Here is a 21,520-nt window from a genome sequence, read left to right on the forward strand (position 1 = left end):
TAACCCCATGAACAAGTAGATAAGAGGCCAGTGGCTTAGCAAAGTATTCTTTTGCATTATCAGATCTGAGGACTTTGATTTTGACCCCAAACTGGGTTAAAATCATCTGATGAAAGTTTTGGGTCAAAGTAGGAACCTCATCTCGAGAACACATAAGGTAGACCCAAGAAAAACGGGTATGGTCATCAACAAACAACAGAAGATACCTGTACCCACCCATAGAAGGGATGTGATATGGCCCCCAAACATCGGTATGCACAATATCAAAAGAATTATTACTTCTTTTATTACTCAAGGAATAAGATGTTCTACAATGTTTGGCAAGCTGACAACTCTCACATCTCAAATTTGACATCTCAACAGACTCAAATAAAGTAGGAAACATACTCTTCAAAGACCGAAAAGATAAGTGACCTAATCGATTATGCCAAAGCATAACCGGACTCACACAGTGAGGAACAAAAGACTTCTTATCCACTGGCTCTTTTCAATGAGGACTCTCTCCAAGCAGGTAGATCCCATTCGTCTCACGGCCAGTCCCAATCACCTTCCTCGTCTCCAAGTCCTGAAAAACACATCGGTCAGGAAAAAAGGTTACTGAACAGTTTCGATGTTTGGTAATACTACTGACTGAAAGCAAATTAGTGTCAAGTTTAGGAACATGCAAGATAGAGGATAAAGAGATAGTATCAGATAACTTGATGTCACCCTTGCCAGAAATGGGAACAAGAGAGCCATCAACAATGGATACTTTATCTCTACCAAGAGACAAGTGATAAGTAGTGAACAATGATGGCAAGCTAGTCATATGGTCAGATGCTCCTGAGTCTATTACCCAACAGTGTTCAGTATTACCTGGAGCTGAAGCATGGTAGGCTGAGGCCCGGGTACCTGAATGAGCAAATGCAGATGTGGCAGAGGCTGATGGTGACTGAGATGACTGGGCCGAATTCCCAACCTCCTTTTCCAACTGTATCAGGGCAGCCCAAACAGCAGCTAAGGTATCTAGGGATGTGCCTTTTGTGCCTGACGAGGATGCAGAATCAGTATTCACAGCCATATGAGCATTACCCCTTTTATTCCTCAATTTTGCTGGGACTAAATGAGGGTGGAGCTTCCAACATGTATCTTTCGTATGCTTGGGTTTCTTGCAATGTTCACATACCAGATCCCGTTTGTCTTCCTTCTTCATGTCTCTTTCTATATCACCCCCAGACTTAGGTTTAATTGCTGCCAGGACTGGGGGAAAGGGCTGATGTTGCATCATAACCTTCCTCCTGGTCTCTTCACTATGCACCAGGGAGTATGCTTGAGAAAGGGTCACACTGTCTCTTGTCAGTATCTGTTGTCTCACAATGTCATAATCTGAATTCAGGCCAGCCAGAAATTCAAACACCCTATTGGTCTCGACTTGCTTTCTATGAGTCTATGCATCTTTTGGACTTTCCCACTCAAGAGTCTCCAGATGGTCAATTTCATGCCACAGTGATTTTAGTGTAGAGAAATACACAGAGACTGGTTTCTCTCCTTGTTTAAGGTTATTCACTTCACACTTTAGTTCATAGGCCCTAGCAACATTAAGGGGTTGGGAGTAGGTCTCCTTCATGACATCCCATATCTCCTTGGCTGTCTTTGCCTACAAGTAATTTTGGCTGATATGTGGCTGCATCAAGTTGCACAGCCATGTCATAACCAAGTAGTTCTCCTGAACCCACTTGGTATACATTGGGTCCTCCTTGGAAGGCTCTTTCCTATCTCCCAATAGATAGTTAAGTTTTCCCCTTCCCCCAATAGCCATCATGGCTGATTGGGCCCGTTCCAAGTAATTGGATCCATCAAATCTCACAGTTGTAATCTGAAACGCAGTCTCAGACATACTCCCAGAACTGCTGTTCCCAAACACACCTTCTCCCTGATTTTTGAACTCCATTCTTGGTCAAGAATCAGTAGTTAAGAACTATTACGGTTTCCACACTAGAAAACAGCACTGAAGCAATCGTTCACAATCAGAAAACTGTATGAAATCAGTTCAGATCTGATCTGAAACCAATCGGCAGTCAGAAACTCACTTAGAAAGCACTCTGTAGAGCTGAGGCAGAATTAGGGTTTCAATTGTAAAGTTAGGAAGACCCTTGTGAGAACATAAACAATGCTCAGCCGCACTTTCCAAGAGAATTCACAGTCAAGTCTAGCCGTAGGGTTAATGACAAACCCTAAAAAAAAAACTGATCACCTCTGAGAGAAAATAGGAGGGTTCGGCCGCTCTCCTCCTAGGCAGGTCCAACCTATCTTGACTGACAGCAATCTCAAGGGAAAAATAAAGACTTGCCCAGAGAATTCTGATCGCTACCTTCAATCGTGGCCTGAACCCTAACCTCCTCTGATTCTTCCTGATTACCAAAACACTTTGCAAGCCGCGACAAGTCTTCGAACAACTGCTAAACTTTTCTGGTAACCTCCAAGAATCAGCCAACGAACAGTCCTTTATAAGCTTCCAGCCCTAGATAGTTCTCATGTAGTCGGCTGGACTAGACTCACATGAGAAACCCTAGATAGGTTCTGATACCAAGTAGTCGATCAAGACTACAATCAGTCTTGAATCCCAACTGATTTCGGATTGAGAAAAATAGAAGGAAGAGGAAGAAGAAAGGAGAAGAAAGGAGGAGAAAGGACAAGAAGCAGAAGTGCACAAGGGTTTTGAAAGGAGGGACAGATTGAATCATCCTGCCGCCGCCACTCTCTTAATATTTATAGGTTATGTTCACTACATGTAGGAAAGGACAGAACTGCCCTTAATACTTACATGGCAAATAAAACAAATAAAAGACTGAAATAAATAACAAACTGAAATAACAAGCTGTCTAAGATAACTACCAACTAACACTGACATGACTAACAAAGGTTACACATGCTGTCATACAAACACAGTGGGGACCACAGCCGTGGGGCCCATATCAGTGTTCTCTACAAAAAACAATTACATGACCTGATTTTAACTTAACTTTTGTATTTTTCCCATGCACAAAATTCATAGTTCCTGCTTATTTGTGAATGGATCAAAATATGTCCTTTTACTTAAAATTCCTGCTTTGCCTTTATTTGACAAAAGGACTAAAATATCCTTCTGCTGCTGTTTACACCAAGCAGCTTTAGATTTGTGGTCATTATAGTATTCCTGTAAATCAAAGTTGCATTTCTTTTTTTTTTTCTGAGTTAGTAAAATATTGTATTTCTTCAGAAAAAAACTTACAGAACAGAAGCCCATGTACATTGAGAGACTGTATGCTGAGGGTATACATCAGTATGTCACATTGTCACCTGTATGAATTGAGCTTAAAACAAATGTATCAGTATAAAAAAAAAAAAATTGTGGGATTACTTGAAATGGTTTGTGTGCTCATCCATGAATACAGAAATCCTTTCAGATTTCTCTTCATCACATCCATCTTGTTCACTTTATTTTCAAAAATACACAAGTTTCTCTCTTTCCAAACCACCTGTGATATTACAGCTGGTGTATCCCACAAAACCTTGCCCCTTCTCAATTCCTGAAACTTCCATCCTTGGAAAAGATTGATAACAGACTCAGGTGGGAATACCTTTGATGCAGCAGTGTGCACTTGGTTAGATCAGTTTGAGCCTCTTTAGAGGCCTAAAAAGAAGTTAACAGATCTGAAGAGAAGGAAGAAATTGTCTGAAAAATACTTTTGGCCTCATTATCATCTTGAGGGAAATTTATGGGAGAACCGGAAAAAACTGAAAGTGGACTTTCTATTTATAGTAATTCTTGTAATTACTATTTATGGTTACTTTTGGACTTTCTATTTATAGTAATTCTTGTAATTACTATTTTTTAGTGAGTTCGCAGTTTATTATTTTTAGTAATTTCTGATGTCTTCAAATTATAGTAGTTTTGGTGGGATTAGGAAGGTGTTATTTAGGACTTGGAATCCTTATTTAAGTGTCCTAATGGGTTTAGTTATGGATTTGTCTTAGAGTTAGAGGCTGTTTGATAACTGCCGAAGTTGCTGAACTGAAAGACTTATTGTTTTGCTTAGTTGATAAAATAATTAAATACTAAAATTTCACAGGTGTAGTGATCTGTCCAACTTCAGTTTCAGACATTAAGGACCCCACAACCTCCTTAAAAACTTAATTCACTAAAAGACAACACAATCTTTTCACTTCAGAATCTTCAGCTGTTATCAAACGCACTCTTAGTTCTAAAGCAATCAGGAGTTTCTTTGGGTCAATTTCCTAGTCCAAATTGGAGTCTGAAAGGGGACATCTGAGTTAGTAAGTTGTGTGTATAAATAGAGTCGTAATTGGAGTTCAAGAAGAGTGATTTGGTAACATAAAGTTTGGTTTAGTGAATTCTGGTTGTTGCCAGAAATTTTTCTCTTTTTTGTCCCCTCTCTCTCACCTGTTTCTTCTTATAAGTGACCTATCTCATTGCTGTTTACCCTAACAGAGAGCATCTTACTTTCTTCTCCATTCATATTCTTCATGTCTAATCACCCACAGCCCTCATTCAACCCCACAAGGCTCAGTACCAGATCCTAAGTTGGTAGGACCCCCTGCCCATCCTACATCACAAAACAAGATAGTGCCAACATCCAAAGTTATTTGGATAAGCTACAATGAATGAACAGATGGTTTGTGCTCAGTCTTAGATAGGACAAAACAGTCAGTTCTCAGATTCATACCTCTCCTGATTAGGATATCAGTTGTCAAACATCTTGCTAATGTATGGTTTCTGTTCAGTTTCAGATAGGACACAACAGTCACTTCTCAGATTCATACCTTTTCTAATTAGGATATCAGTTGTCAAACTTCTTGCTAATGTAGCTGTTCAAGCAAGAAAATCCACCTTCGATGGAATATAGTTGATCCACATTTTAGGCTGGGCAACAGATTCTTCTGATTATGACTGATTTTGTTGTAAAACAACTGCAGTGAGAACCAGCCCAACTTGTTGCAAGCCTAAAATATTACACTTGAACTCTCTGGATGAAACTTTTTTTTTTTATGTTTCCACTCAAGTAGGCTAGCTATTGGTTCAATTTCCCAGTCATTAAGATTTCTTGAGTTGAAGGCTCTAAACCTCCCATTCTCATGCTGTTCATAGCAATCCATTACCAATGCTTCCTCTTTCTGAGCTACCTCAATGACCTCATACAGAGATGAAAATGTCAAGGATGAATTCCTGCACCATTTTTTGTCCAGAATGTCACCCTATTATCCTCCCAATCTTGTATATGCCTTCTGTGTGTTCAGAGAATGCTTTTTCAGTGCTCTACCACACTGCACATCTCGTGGGACTTGTTGCTGCCCAGGATCCCAACACCTACTACTTAACCTGTATTTTCCTGCAATGCCGTGTCTCCACAGCCCTTCCATGTCTTCCTTGAATCTCCAGAACCATTTTCCTGAAAGAGCATTATTCATTACCCTTAGCTTCCTTAGCCTCAATTCCACAAACTTTTGGGAGATGCATATTCATTTTTATAGAGGGTGGGTCTTGGCGCGATAGCTTCTGTGTGTGCAGGGGTAAGGCTGCGTATATCTGTCCCTCCCCAGACCCCGCATTGGTGGGAGCCTTGTGCACTGGGCTGCCCTAGTGCCCCTTATATTCATTTTTATGGTCAATATAAACTTTAATTTGTTATAATAAGAATATTGGAAGAGAGTAAGTGCAAAGCCCCAGAACCATAAAATGGGTAGCAGGGGTAGATTATACCACATTTGGGGTTCCCCTATACATAAAATACAAGTTATCCCAAGCTTAGCAGTGAAGTATCCCAAAATGAGTAAGTTATTTTTTTTTATCAGTAAGCATGTATTTTATTTAAATTCCTGATGGGAATGATGATCCCATTTAATCACTCTTTTCTGTCCCTCATTACAATGTAGCCCAAAATAATTGCTGTCTCAATGCCCCTTGTTTTGCTAGATGATCAGCTAACCCATTTGCACTCCTTCGGACCAATTTAAATTCAGCCTCAACCTCCTTTGCAATCTTTTCCACTTCCCTAATCTCATGTTTAAACGTCCACAGGGTATGGCTACTGTTTTCCGCCCAGGAAATGACCACTTTTGAATCCCCTTCCACCTCAATATGCCTGTATCCCATCTATTTAGCTAGCTTCAAACCTTGTAGTAATGCCAAAAGTTTAGCCTTCAGTGAATTCCCAGTGCCAATTGGTCCTGAGAACATAACCAGTATCCTCTTTTCAGAATTTCTGATTACTCCACCTATACCTGATAGTCCCAGATTTCCAAGGGAGCTCCCATCAAAATTCAGTTTCACTTTATTGCCTTCTGGTGGTTTCCGCTCCAGCCTTACTTTGTCTCTCACTCTCGAGGACTGTGGTACTTCAGACCAGGTTCTTAGAATGTCTGTGACTGAGAAGACTTGAAAGCTGTCCAAGGATTTTACCCAATGAGCTTCTTTCACCTTGATGCTGTCAATCACTTCCAAGTTATTATTACCTTTCTATGGTTATTGAATCAGCTTAGTATCTATAGATTATCATCAAGCCTAGATGAAAGGGAGGTTTGACCTGGAACTGGATGCCCTCGGAACCCTTAATGAAGTTAAGATAGCTTAGCTCTCAATGAGTTGCCCAAACTACTGGCCTCAAATAAAGAAGGATAATTTTACCATTGCTTTTCCTATAGCCCCACTGATGCTGCAAGATCTGCTGTTGCCTACACTACAGAGCATTAGTCAAAATTTAGTATTTTAGTTTGACTATTTTTTCTTTATTTTCCTTTTTTGCCTTTTTGTTTGTGTATATGTATGTGTGTTTCCTTTTGGGAGGGGGAGAAGGATGCCATAACTGTATCACTTTTCTTTAAAATGGCGAGCCCACATATTGACTATTGCTATGAAGGCGACCCCATATAGTTGGAATAAGACATGGATGATGATGATGGTGGCCTCCCAACCATAAGATGATATCTGGTTATTGAACCAATAGGAAATAGAAATGGATATGTATATCAGTTGCTTTGCTGGTGATCACGGTTTAAAGTATCAATACACCCAGACGTGTTGGCAGGGGTGTACGTTTTACCCCACGCTTTTTATTTTTTTATTTTTATTTTTTCAAAATTTCATTTTTACACATTTTTATATTGTTTAATCAATAAACATATTGGTTTCCTGAAAACACCTTTAAATAGGTGTATCGGAAACCCAAAGATATGATACAATATGCCTGATCAGGGGCATCATATCATATCGATGCTTTGAACCTTGCCGTTGATCCATGATTGTTCCATGTATTGTGAACACTGATATCATCATCATCATCAACTATTACAAGTTCTGAAGGAAAATAGGATAATTTTACTTCATGTGGTATTAATCATCATACAGAAGATGGTATAGTCTCGTTTGTATAGTCTGTATGCACATGTGAACATGCACAGAGTGATGAAAATTGTTGGAAGCACATTTTACAAATGTTTATTAGGTTCTTCTGTCTGTTTGCAGGTTGTTCCCACTGTATACACTGACATAAATGGGCATGCTATCCAGTCAAATCAGGTATAGATAAACATACTGAGACTCCCTCTTTCTGATTGTTCAATGTCATTTATTTAACCATGATCTGAGGTGCACTAGTATGGGCATTGTGCAGTTCTCTGTAACAGAGCATTATAGGGATGCAGAATTTACATATCCTCAGTTTCTTCCTGGTGTTTTCTTCTTTTATGACCTTTCTCCAATCAAGGCGAGTCTTTTGTATGAATATATTTAGCCTGACTTATAAATCTGATTATGTTCCTTATGATTTTTATGACTCTTCAGGTAAGTAACTGATGGTATTTGTTCATATTGAGTTTATAGATAATTAGTTTTATCCATTTATATTAGTAAACAAAATCTCCTCCCAACCCCCAAAAATTCAATTGTTCTTTTCTTTTCATACTCTACTCCCGGACATGAAGCTGAAAATCTGATCTGATAATGTTCAAGTACATTATGCACACCTGTAATACCTCGATACCTATACAAGGGTGTTGTATCATGTCAGATGCTTTATTTTTTAGTTTAAATTTTGTATCTGGTACTGCTATATCCAGGTAACATAGATGCACACCTGTGGGAAAATGTAGAGGAAAGATGGTGATGGTTTCTCCATTATTTTCTTTTGAAGCAGGTTAGACATGTTTATCTTTATAGACACACAATCCCTGCCTTCCAAATAAAAAAAACATACATTAGCAAATGATCACTAGCCACTTGGCCCAATATCTCTACACTCCCCTCAAGTTGAGCATAGATGTCAATCAAGCCCAAATTGCTTACATAATGTTGTAACATTTCCTTAGGAATTCCCTTGGTCAAAGCATCCACTAATTGCTCTTCTGAAGCAATGAATAGTAGGCAAACTTCTCCTTATGCTATTCTCTCATGTATAAAATGTCTGTCTACCTCAATGTGCTTTATTCTGTCATGTTGAATCGGATTATGAGCAATGTTGATGGCGGATTGATTATCATAATATGACATTAAGCCACAACTCTGAAACTCCATGATCCATAGCCTTGTATTCTACCTCAATTGAGGATCTAGCTACCATAGACTGTTTCTTACTTCTCCAAGAGACAATATTCCTTGCCACCATAGCACAGTAGCCATAAGTAGACCTTCTGTCATCTAGACAACCAGCCCAATTAGCATCTATTATAAGCTTCCAACTTCATATCTCCATGCTTAGCAAATAGGATGCCTTTTCCCAGAGTTCCCTTTAAGTGATATAGAACCCTTTCTGCAACAACCATATTTATGTTTCTGGGGACCATGCATAAATTGGCTGATTATACTCAACATATAAAATGTCAAGTCGTATCATACAAAGATACAATAGTTTCCCCAGAAGTCTTTGAAATACTCCCCTGTCAATTAAAAGTTCACCATCATTGGCTAAAAGTTTATTATTCAGATTAATAGGGGTCGAGGTAGGTTTAGCACCAAGTTTTCCAGTTTTAGTAAGATGATCTGGGTACCTTTCAATAGTACCATCAACATGGTACTTAATGGTGTAAACCCATTTGCACCCAATTGAATCCTTCCCCTCAGGTAGGTTTACAATATCCTAGGTATTGTTTTCTTGAAGTGCCTTTGTTTTAGCTCTCATAGCATCCCTCCATTATGGTTTGGATAAGGCATCTAATACCAATTTAGGTATAGGTGGAAAGGAAATGGAGGCTAAGAAAGAATAGTAGGAAGGGGAAAGTAAGCTGTAAGAAAGGTGCTTTGAGGTACAATGAGTAGTGCAATTTCTCTTGCCTTCTTTTTGATTAGTAATAATGAAATTTATTAATTCAATATAGATTTATTGTCTCATGCAACAACCCTTGGAGAAGTGCAAGCTGCAGCCTCTCCTAACAGATTGCAAAGAAACTAGGAAAAGAGTACAGAAATATCAATTGAGCCCAGAACAAATCTTCCCTATTTTGTTTTTCCCCTTGCTTGGCTAACACATCAGCCAAAGCATTTGATGATCTCCCCATGCACTGAACAGAAACCGACATATTCCTTGGCTGGTTCTTATAGCACCAAACAACATCCTTAGGGTTCTTCAACCAGCCCACCACCACCTTGGAGTCCCCTTCAATAATTAGTTGTTGTACCCCCAATTGGTTTGCAAATTGCACCCCTTGTATAGCAGCTAGTGATTTTGTCCTAATAGAATCTTTAAATCCCAAAGGACCTAAGTACAAAAGAGCATCCTCTCCAATTTCTTCAACCAGTATATTGCCCTAGCCAACACACAATCCTTCAATTCCTAACTGCTCCTTTCCTTCTCTTGAAAGATTCTAGCATTCCTTTCCACATTAATCTTCCTCTTTTTGTAGGCCAATTGAAAGTAAAATGGTCAAAGATCAAGTGTACTTCTACCGGCAAGCTCCAACCAAACAAAGAGAGTAGCTTAGCCCATGACTCTGCAGAGAACGGACAAGATATGGATAGATGGTAACAATCCTCCCATGAGTTCTACAAAGGGTACACCAGTTCAGAGAAAAATAAAGGAAGGGACTTTTCTTTTGTAAGTTATCTAAAGTGTTTATTTCTCATAGTACACTTCCCAACAAAGTCATAATCTTTGGGGGAATTGGATTGCACCAAATTTCATTTGAGGGAAAAACCTGTTGAATAGAAGACTGAGACATGGACTTAAAGAAAGAGGCACAAGTAAAAGTCCCTTTGGGCCTAGGAGCCCACACCCTTTGGTTTGGCTTGAAAGGATCCAAACAAACCTGATTAAGGAGGCAAAAAAAAAAAAAAATAGATAAAGAGTCAATTTCAGCATCCCTTAACCCCCTATGAAACCCAAAATCCCAATTTGAAGCCAAGGGTGTTCTTGAGGGTGAGACAAATTTTGAGACCTCTTTTTTATACAACAAAACGGAGAACAAGGGGAAAGGGTCCTTTAAAGTGGTGTTTCCCACCCAAGTATCCTCCCAAAATTGGAGAAAGTTACTAGAACAAACTTCGTACCTAACAAACCTGAGAAACTGAGGAAGAGTGTTGTGGATGGCCCTCCAAGGTGTTGCCAGATTAGCCCGCCTTGATACACTTGTGCCCCATCCATTCTCTAAGATACCATGAATGCTCCCCACCACTTCATGCCAAAGCCTCTCGTTCTCTAACGACCAATGCTAAAGCCATTTCCCCAACAATGCTAGATTTTATGGAACCACCCTCCCTTTCCCCAAACCCCTCCCCTCTTTGCTTCTACACACAATTTCCCACTTAATCAAATGATCCTTTTTTCCTTGTCTTGGTTCCCAAAGGAAGTATTTCATTAACTTCTACAACTTTCTAGCTTCCCTAGGTGGTATCCTAAAGATAAACAAAAAGTAAGTGGGTTAGTTCGCCAATGTAGCTCTTATTAAAGTGATCCAATTGCCTGAAGAAATGTAATTCCTTTTTCCATGAAGCTAATCTCTTCTCAAACTTTTCTAGCACTAGAGTCCAAAACCTACTCTCCCTGGGATTTGCTCCTAATGGAAGCCCTAAATAGGGCAAAGGCCAAGATGAAATGGAGCACTGAAGACACTCGGCAATAGCCTCAACCTCTCTATCCTCCAAATTAATACCCACCATGTGACTCTTTTCCAAATTTATTTTTAGATTAGAGATTCTTTCAAAACCTTTGATTAACTCTTCCAAGTTTGCTACATTCTCACTAATACCCCTTTGCAAAAAATCATCAAATCATCTACAAACTGAAGATGGGTGACTGGGATCTAGGTCCTCCCTACTCTCCAATCCCTAATGATATCTTCCCTATTGGCCTTAGCAATGATTCTACTAAACACATTAGCTACTAAAGTAAAGAGGAACAGGGAGAGTGGATCCCCTTGTCTGATACCCCTGAATGCTAGAAAGAAATCCTTCACCACACCATTTACCAAGATAGAGTAATGAAAGGTATTAACACACCTAAATATCCATCTACACCATCTCTCCCCAAATCCACAATTTCTCAACACCTCTGATAATAACTACCAATCTACACATTCATAGGCCTTTTCAAGGTCCAATTTGCAAAAAAAACTTTTTTGCCTAGGTCTTTTTATCTCCTTTCACACATCCATTTGCAATTAGGATATGGTCTATTATTTGTTGTCCTTGAGTGAAAGCCCCTTGATTTTGGCTGATGATAGAAGGAAGAACTTTAAGCCTCAGAAAAAGCACTTTAGCTAGGATTTTATAGATACTTGTCATCAAACTAATAGCCCTAAAATCTTTTGGGTGGTTAGCATCGGTCTTCTTAGGGATTAGAGCCAAGAACTTGGCATTGACTCTAGGGTTACTATGTAATTGTTTGCAAATTCCTTAAAGGCATCACACAAATCATCTTTTAGCACCTCCCAACAGTTTTAATAAAAAAGCCATTGTAAAACCATCTTCCACAACTGCTCTCTCATTCAAAGGCTTTTTGAAGATTGACTTAAAATGATCCACGAACTTCCTAGCTATATCATCCTAGTTGATAATCACCTCCTCATCCTCTAGTTTGGTTACAAAATTCTTCCTCCTTCCATTGGCTAGGTCATGAAAGAAGTGGGTGTTCCCATCACCTTCCTTAATCCACTTGTGTCTAGATTTCTGCCTCCAACTAATGATAGGTAGGTTAAGGTTTGGAAAGGTGGGCATTGGAGAAGGGGATGTAGGACTTGTTATCGCTTCAGTAACTAGGAGTGCAGGAGTCCAATTGAAGACCGGGGAACAACCTGCTCATGCTTGGACCTTTGCCTTTGGTTCCACCTTTGAAGAACCGGAGTAGGGAAAACTAGAGGACCTAGAGGGGGAACAATGCTAAATAGGAGGGACAAAAGAGGCATGATCAAACTCAATAAAGGATTGCAAGGGGAGGGGTAAATCAAACATTTCAACTAAGTGCTCCCCCTCAGAAGGATGATTGTAGAAAGGAGCTGACTCTACAAAAGTGACATCCATGGAAATAAAGTGGGTGCCATTGACAAGATCAAAACAACAATAGCTCTTCTGTGTGGAGCCATAACCAAGAAAGATACACTTTTTTTTAGAAAAGGTGAAGTATTTCATTAAAAGAAGAAAAACATAATTACAAAGATTTGCACAGGAAGACATTGAGTAGGAAATAGAGAAAACTTTATGTCTCATAACCTTCTTGGCTGTTTGGCATCACTCCGCGGGAGCGATTCTGTCGATTCTGGTATTCTTGGGATGAGAATCGCGTTTGGCTAAAACCAGTTGATCGATTCTTATTTGAAATGGAATGAAAAAAATCCCTCTAGAATTGCAATTCTGCAGAGTGAAAAAAAGACACTTCTAAGAATTTGATTCTCGCGGCCCAACAATTCTCGCTACGTCCTTTAAAAAAACGAACATGTGAGATCAATTTACGCATGAGAAAATGGGTATTAATGTAATTTTGTATAAAAATATGACATTGACAAGCCCCAAGTCCATAACCCCTCTTCTTTCATCTTCTTTTCACTGTCTTCTCAATGGATCTCTCTCTCTCTCTCTCTCTCTCAACGGCTCTTCTTCTCAACAGTTACATAAAATCTGATCGTCTTCTCCATCAGTGGTCATCCTCTCTGGTAAGGTATTTTTTTTTGTTTGTAAACACAATATTTGTATCAGTGGTCAAGAGATCTTCTTAACGACTCTCCCATTCATTCTATGTTTTATCAAATAGTTTTCATTTAAATGTGTTTTTCCTTTTTCTGTTATCCAGTTGAAGCCTCTCTTTGTTTTTTTCTTCAAACTTTCTTCCATTGCTGGTTTTATATCCGTTGGCAACTATTTCTTTGAACTAGTTTGCTATCTACTTTTCTTCAGAGTTTTGATTACTTGTTCCTAGCTTTATTATTTCAGAGAACTTATTTGAAACATCTTTATTCTATGATTTTAGCATCACCCCAAACAATTCCTATGACAATTATTTTTGGTAAGAAGATGAGGGCGGAAGATGGTAGGAGTTGAAGGAGCTGTGTTGATGACAGGGGCTAGAAGTGGAAATGAACTTCAAAGTGTAAATAATGTAGGTAACAGAGATCACAAGAATGAGAAAGACCAAGAGCTTTGTGAGAACTTGAGATGGAGATGCAGAGAAGGGAACGGGATTACCGGAGGGGCTCCTCGTATGAATATGATCCCAAAGCAGCTTCTCTGTCCCGTTCCCCTTCATTGTCTATGGCTTGGCAGTCAAGAGTTAGGTTTCCAGGTTTTTCTGGGTTATTATGGTCACAGCAGAGACGAAAAGCAGAAAAACAAAGAGCAGTACTAGAAATCAAAAGGAGGACTTTGATTACTGTTTAAACATAAAACTGAAAAATTTTGACCCTGTTTATTACTTTTAAGTTAGGATTTATTAATCCTAATAGCATATTCAATAGCAGAAAGAAAATGAAGAAGAAAGCAAAACTAGGGAATGTTTGTTTATTACTTTTTAATGTATTGTTTTTATTTTTTATTTTAGTAGCATCCCCAAGTAGTATCTCTGTTTTTAACAATTGAAAATGTGTTTAATGTAGATTAGGGCCATTCCTTCTATTGAAGCTTTGAACTGTAATTATGATTTTGAACGGCAATGAGATGTGGTGGATAACTTATTTACAAGTTGGCTTTATGTGGTTGTCACTTATAGAATTAATTTGAAGAAATTGATTCATGCCAAACACCATTCTTATTCTGAGAAATAAGAATTATGAATATTTGTTGTTGGTTCGGCTGATATTTTGTTATCCTCTTGTCTGGGTTGGGTATTAAGTCTTTAGTTAATGGGCCTATTTTTATTTAGTGTCTTATTTGACTGGGTGTCCCATCACTAATCAGGGGCATCCTGGTTCTTTTATGTAACTTTAGGTACTGTTATTATATAAGTGAACAGGGCCGGCTGATGAACAGTGCCCATTCGAACATTTCTTCCTTTCTCCTCTTCTTCTTCCTCTTCTTCTTCTCTGCTCACTTGACAGGTTCAGTTCGGCAAACATGGTATCAGAGCACTAAAACTCGCCTGGTTACAGCAGCTGCCTCACACCTCTCTCTCTCTCTCTCACCTTTCCCTCTATCTCGGTACTGCAAAGAAACCCTAGGTCTGGTCGTAGAACCCAGCAGAACCTATATCTAGGGTTTCCCTTGGTTGTAGGGCCCAAGGGGAGTTAGTCCCAGTAGCTGATGCCCTAAGAGACACACACAGCAAGTTGTAGCCATTCGGTTAAGTAAGATCTGTGTAGAACAGATCTGGAAGAGAGGACTGATCTCAGCAGTCCTAGAACAGTTCGTGGGTGAGGGTTCAGCCTGCAATAGCAGTGGTTAGCGCGTGGTAGAAGCCACAACAGCAAGGTCCAGGCTGCGGCAACAGTGGCTAAACACAGCAGAAGGGTTTCAGTTCGGTGCTTCAGCAGTTTGGTGGCAGCTTGCAACAGCAGTTGTTAGAGTAGTACTGCAGAGTGGAACTTGGTATTTCAGTCCTGATACGGACCCTCCGGTCTGAGTTTACAGTGCTGCAAGCTCCGTAGTCTGAAGTGGTTTCATATAACTTGTGTGACAGTTTTTGGTACTCTTGCAAGTCGGAGAAGATGTCTTCAATATCCGGGGAAGTGTCTTCTAGAGATGTTAGGGCTAGTGGGAGGTCTCCTAATCTGGAGAACCCAAATCTGCATAGCCTGCAGATAACAAATGTGTTGCTAGACGAATACAACTTTAGGGAATTGTCTGTTTCAGCAATGCTCTTGATCACATCCCGGGATCTTACCGGCTACTTGGACGGGCAGAAGAAAGAACCCGAAATAGGGAGTGCTGAATATGCTATTTGGAGAAGAGAGAATGCTACAGTCATGTCCTGGCTACTTGCTTCAATGAGTACTTGAATGCGCACAAGAGGAAGGCCCATTGCTCGGAGTAGGAGCAACAACAATGGTCCTAGGTGGTTGATGATTCAACCATATCTCTCATACTCTACCCTTGTGGTTGCAAGCTGTTCCCCAACAAATTTATCCTCATCAATTCCCTTCTCACCGTCAAAAGAAGAATTGTTGCCTTTCCCACTCCCATTCTTCCTGTTGTCGTAAGTGTGTGGGTGCAGTTTCTAGCATTTGTCCTTTGTGTGTTTAGGTTTCTTGTAGTATTCACAAACAATGTCCTCATCAGCACCCCTAGGCTTTCATTTTAGCATTTGCAAAGTGATCAATTGGTGCCTTTGGAACCTGGACCTGCCTCCTGCTTTCCTCACTACTGACCATTGCATAAGCCTGAGATAAGGTGACTTAATCTTTTGCTAGAATATCCTGTTTGGTGATATTGTATTTTGGGTTGAGTCCAGTAAGAAACTTGAATACCCTATTCATCTCTACCAACTTCCATGAGTCTCAGCATCTTTAGTACTCTCCCACACTACAGTCTCCATTAGATCAATCTCCTACCAGAGAGATTTCAGCATTGAATAGTACACAGCCAAAGGCTTCTCCCCTTGTCTTAGATTATTCACATCACACCTCAACGTATAAGCCCTAAGCCCTAATTACATCCAATTTCTGTGAATAAGTTTTCCACCACACTATCACAGATTTCTTTTGTTGTATTCGTCCACAAGTAGTTCTAGCTAAAATGAGGCTGCATAGAATTTACTAACCAGTCAGTGACTATAATTCTCTTGCATCCATTTTTTCATAACTGAGATCATCTTCTGCCAGCTTTTTCTTACTCCTAGAAATAAACCCTCATTTGCCTCTAGTGCATACATGAATCTTTATGGACTGCGACCAACCCAAATAGTTGGTTCCATCTAGCTTTACAGTGGTCACAGCTGCTAATAGGGTGTCTATATCCCTCCTAAACAAAGCCTGGAATCAATATTTTGCTTACTCTCTACTTTGGATTGTTCCATTGGTCCAAAACTTCAACCAACAACAGTTTAGAAGCAAACGAAACAACCTGACCACAAAACACTGACCTCCAAGCAAAGAAAACTCAAAAACTTAGGTTTTCACTGCCCTGCAATCCTGGGAGAAACAAGGAAAAATTCAGCTGTTCCAACTAGGGCTGTCTGAAAGCTCTCTTGCCTAAATCAATCTCAAATAGGGATGAAAAGAAGACCAAAGCGCCATACTAGATTTGTCTCTTTGATCCTTAATTCAAGTTTCCTTTTGTTTTCTCTAGTCGGATTAGGGTTTGGGCAGGGAACTCTGAGACATTTCCTTGCACTGTTAACAGCAACAGGAAAAACTCCAAATACTCCTTCCAACTAGGCGAACACAGTGGAACAGAAATCAGCTCTCTATACTTCCATACACATGGCTGATCAGATTGTGTATGGAGTCACTGGAGAAAGAAAAAAGAGAGAAAGGTGCTCTGATTCCAAGAAGAAATATAGAACAGCAGTAAAAGATGTCTTAACTGGAGAAATAAAAGAGAAAGAGGGAGGAAGAAGTTCAGATCAGAGAGAAGAATGAAAGGAGGAAAATATCAGTTCGTTAATCTGTCTTCAATCCCCTATTAACCATTTTAAACATAATATGTAAATTACAATAGTGCCCCTAGGAGGGTGGCAGCTCTATGAACACAAATAAAAGAACAACATGCCTATAACCAAGGCCCATTAGCCCAAGAAATAAAACTAATGAAGGACTAAAATAACTAGGGAAGGACTGGGGCCCACTTGGCCCTAGGAATGGCAACGGGCGGGTTTAAGGCAGGGATCATATTCCCTGTCCCCGTCCTTGCTAGGGATAAAAGTTGTCCTCCATCCCTGATGGGGATGGGTTCCCCGCGGGGACCTGAATCCCCAAAATTTTTTTAGATTATAGTATTTTTGAAAAATAAATTAACTTAAAATAAATAAAAATTTTAAAATATAAATAATGTTTTAAATATGTTTTGATATATATATATATATAATTGGGGTCGGGGTGGGGACCTCAACCCCCATACCTGACCCCGACCTCGATCGGGGATTCCTATTAATCCATGTCCCCGTCCCCGCCCTGCCAAACCAATCCTCATCCCCAACCCCATCGGGTTGTGGAAGTCGGGTCCCCGTCGGGGATGGAGAAAATTGCCATCCCTACTTGGCCCTCAAACCCAGAGAAGATTTGAAGAAACTTTCAGGGGTTTTGTTTACCAATACAACGAACATCCTGAGCTAATCTAGCTGACTATACCACTTTATGGCTTTTTTTGCTCTTCTTTTATGATTTTTTTTTTTTTTTTACAATTTTCTTTTCTTATGGTTTGTAGATATCTGGGATAACTATATGTAATGCAAACTTTCAGTTTGCAAGCTTTGCACATAGCACATGTAACATGTAACATGTGGTAGCCCCGGTACATGTCAGTTGAATTAATATACTTGATATCTTATTCTTAACTGTTTTCTTTAATGGTTAGAAAGAATATCCAAATAAATTGGTAATATTTTGAAACTGTATAAATGGTATATATAAATAGCATTTGGAGGGTAGTGCATGTAACATGTTGCAATATTAATGTATTTTATATTTACCTGTATCATACTCAGGTTTTCCACATCCACATCTCATATGATTGTATATTGCAGGTGACTTTCACAGAGGAACATGTGTCATTTTTACACTTCTTGACTAATGTTTGTGCTATTGTTGGAGGTATTATTACCACCCTTATCTCTCTCATATAAACACATACACACACAGACACACAAGGCCTCCTCTGTCAAGCAAGTAGACTATAATCTTAAAACTTTTATTCCTTTGTTAGCTTCAGTGTCAACTTTGTAGTTTAGGTATGAATGCATGCGGATTAGGCACAATTTTATGAAGGTATATCTTTTGATAAATTTTGTTAGCATGGAGTGGTTTCCCAAAAGGAAGACTTGAGGTTCATGGAGAGTTTGACACAGGAGCAGCTTTTCATGTATAATTTTTTTCTCACAAATGTAATGTGCTCTTGTTAGGCTATATGCAGTCATCCTCAGCATTTTTTGAAGATGTCTTCTATTATTACTCATGTTTATGAATGCAAATATGATATTATCCCAGTAATTGTTTTAAAAGGTGGTGAGGCATACACCTTTAGGTGAGGAGCCAAACCGCCTTCTGTGATTAGGCATATGCCTCACCTAAGTAATATTAAAATATTAAATATAAAACATTAAATCTAGAATATTAAGTATATAATATAAAACATTAAATATATATATGACATGTAATTTATGTATAAAATTTATGTTATAATTAATAATTTATATAATATAAAATAACAGACAAAAGTCTCATTATTTCGCAAGGCCGGGCTACAAACGATCACCCCTAGTTACATTTAAAAGTCTTTTACAATATATCTCTTAAACCCAAAGAAGTTTCATTGTTTTTCTACTAAAAAGTAAATATAACAATAATCATAGTGTGTGGCTCTATGTCTTAATGTACCACATGTGAGAATAGCATCTCCATTTATATATTGACCTATGACATGATAGTGGGACTCACCAATCTAGACAGTAAAGATGATATTTGGTTCTAATAAAGTAGTATATTATAAAGATATTCATTTCAAAAAGTTTATAAATTAGTTGATATTGAAAACTAGACTAGAGTATATGTAAATGAAGTAAAAGATTGTTTTTTATCAATAAAAATGTTATTTTATTTAGGGGAAAAGGTTATTAATGTATAGTAAAATTTAAAACAAAGAAATTCACATTAAGGCCCCTTTCGTTTACCGGTAAATAAGAGGGGGGAAAGTTGATCAATGGGTATCTGTTTCCCACTGACCAACTTTACAATGTTGTACTGGGCCCAACGGTAAAGAGAGCCTCATTTACTTGGGTAAAACTTACCCATGTCCGAGGTGGGTAAGTAACTTTCCCACTCGGGGGGAAAAGTTTATAAAACACAATAGGACAAGTTTGCCCATTTTAACATTAGCTTTTTATGGGTAAAAAAGTTGTTATATTACTTACCCGGAAATCAAAAGAACATGGATAAGTGAGTTTACCCGGGTAAGTGAGAAATTTGTAAACTAACAAGGCCTAAAAGGAATATACATGTAATGAAAGGTAAATGTATAATTTAATTGTGGAAAATAGCATACCTGAAAATAATGTATAATTTATTGTATATATATCACTTGAGGCTTACACCTTGCCTCTGACACCCAACCACCTTACTTCTGCCTTTTGCCTTTTAATGCTTGATCCCAGTGGAGCCTCTTGACAAACTACTGAATTTGATCTTTATTGAGTTTCATGTTCCAATACACCACCAACATAACAAGTCCTACCCCCCTTGGATCTTCTAATTCATGCAACTAGCGTATGAAGTTTTAAGTTCTTTTGACATGATGAAATTGAGGTCTTCCTGTTTCTGTAGTTGGAAAATTCCACAATGAACTCTTTACTTTTTATTTTGTGGGAACTAAGTGTGTAATTTACTGTTTTAAATTCTGTAATTAGTGGACAACCGTGAAATTTCATACCCCAAGTTTCAATAAATTTTTGGATTGCAGCATCCGATCTACAATTGTGAATCTTTTTTTTACTTACTATGATTTTCTTGTATTTTGGTTCAGGTATTTTCACAGTTTCGGGAATAGTAGATTCATTCATATACCATGGCCAAAGGGTGATAAAGAAGAAAAGTGAAATTGGCAAGTTCAGCTGATTTTTTGGCCATTACATATAAATTTCAGTTTTATCGTTCATGGCCTTATGGGAAGAATTGATAAATGGAAGAAACAATCGACTGGGTTTTCCCTTGGATTTTGATCTGGGCCCTCGGGATCCTTTAACTCAAAAGAAGAATGTCATGTAGCAAGTTCCATCAATTAATGAGGTTAATTTTCTTCTCTTCTGTTCTAACTTTTTCTCATGTTTTCTATTTATTATATTCTAACTGCAATATGAATTTCTGTTCTGGAAGTAGATTGATATTACTGCTTTTATCGAAAATGTTGCTTGGGGTGTCTCCCGAAAGGCTGAAACCATCTTACTATCTTACGTGATCAATTCAGAAGTTAAACGATTGTATACAGTTTACGTCAGTGTTTTCGAACCGTCGTTGACCCGGACAGTCTGGACCTTTCAGCCTGGGAACCATCCAGGCAACTGGTTCCATTTCACCCTTAACCCGCTGACCAAGGTGGTTAAACAATTTATTGGTTTGACCCGGACAACAGTTTTTGATCATTTTTATTTTAATTCTTTTAATTTGTGATGGGCCATCTATTTGAATGAGATGGTCAAACCGCTGAAACAGAAACTGGTGGCCATAGCGATTTCGATCCGGGTCGGTTTTTAAAATATTAGTTACGTTTCACTGGTGCAAATGATGAAGTGGTGTTGGATTCATGGACCTCATTAACAACTTAAATTTGTAGGTTGAATGGTTTCTTGACAGTGGGTGGGCCTGTGCATGGCCATGCTTCAAGCCCAATAGCCCTTTATGTGAGGGAGTTTCTATAACATTGGTTTACGTTTCACTGGTGCAGAGGATGAAGTGGTGTTGAATTCATGGACCTCACTAACAACTTAAATTTGTAGGTTGAATAGTTTCTTGACAGTGGGTGGGCTTGTGCATGGCCATGCTTCAAGCCCAATAGCCCTTTATGCTAGGGAGTGTGTTACAGAATAAAAACCTTTTCAAAGATCTCACTTAACAACAAATTACTAATGCCAGAGGATGTAGATGTAATAGCATTTTGATCTTTCTTGTTTGATGGTTTGTATCATTCGTGTCCTTATTTCTTTAGACTGTCCATGATTTGTAGTGTAGGACATTATCAAGGCTCAGTTTGGGAAAAGTGCAAATACAATTTGTTTGATGTAAAACTTTGTAAATGGTATTTCAAAACCTTGTATTTGTGTACATGTTTGTATTTGTATTTTTCCAGGGCTCAGTTTGGGAAGAGTACAACTACAAAAATGTACAGTACAAAATCTTGTATATTATATATTTATATTTATATACCTTATATTTGTATTTTGTACTGCACATATTTGTATTTGTACTCTTTCCAAACTGAGCCTTA

At 38.6% G+C, this 21,520-nt stretch overlaps 1 protein-coding gene across 4 annotated transcripts in view; it reads left to right on the top strand.

Annotated features, from left to right (window-relative positions):
- Positions 1 to 20,351, top strand: part of LOC104605949 (uncharacterized) — a 50,472-nt gene extending 30,121 nt beyond the window's left edge. For 3 of the 4 annotated variants that reach the window (XM_010270914.3, XM_088891946.1, XM_010270916.3), the window contains 4 exons: positions 7,502 to 7,555; positions 7,650 to 7,742; positions 18,072 to 18,138; positions 20,063 to 20,351. In XM_010270914.3, coding sequence (XP_010269216.1) covers positions 7,502 to 7,555; positions 7,650 to 7,742; positions 18,072 to 18,138; positions 20,063 to 20,154 — 306 coding nt within the window. In that variant the 3' untranslated portion in view covers positions 20,155 to 20,351. The remainder of the gene's footprint in view (positions 1 to 7,501; positions 7,556 to 7,649; positions 7,743 to 18,071; positions 18,139 to 20,062) is intronic. The other variant, XM_010270915.3, reaches the window with a different exon arrangement.
- The last annotated feature ends 1,169 nt before the right edge of the window (positions 20,352 to 21,520 follow it).

The sequence above is a fragment of the Nelumbo nucifera genome, chromosome 1 (genome assembly GCF_055504915.1).
Source record: "Nelumbo nucifera cultivar China Antique chromosome 1, China Antique-T2T, whole genome shotgun sequence".
Lineage (NCBI taxonomy): Eukaryota > Viridiplantae > Streptophyta > Magnoliopsida > Proteales > Nelumbonaceae > Nelumbo > Nelumbo nucifera.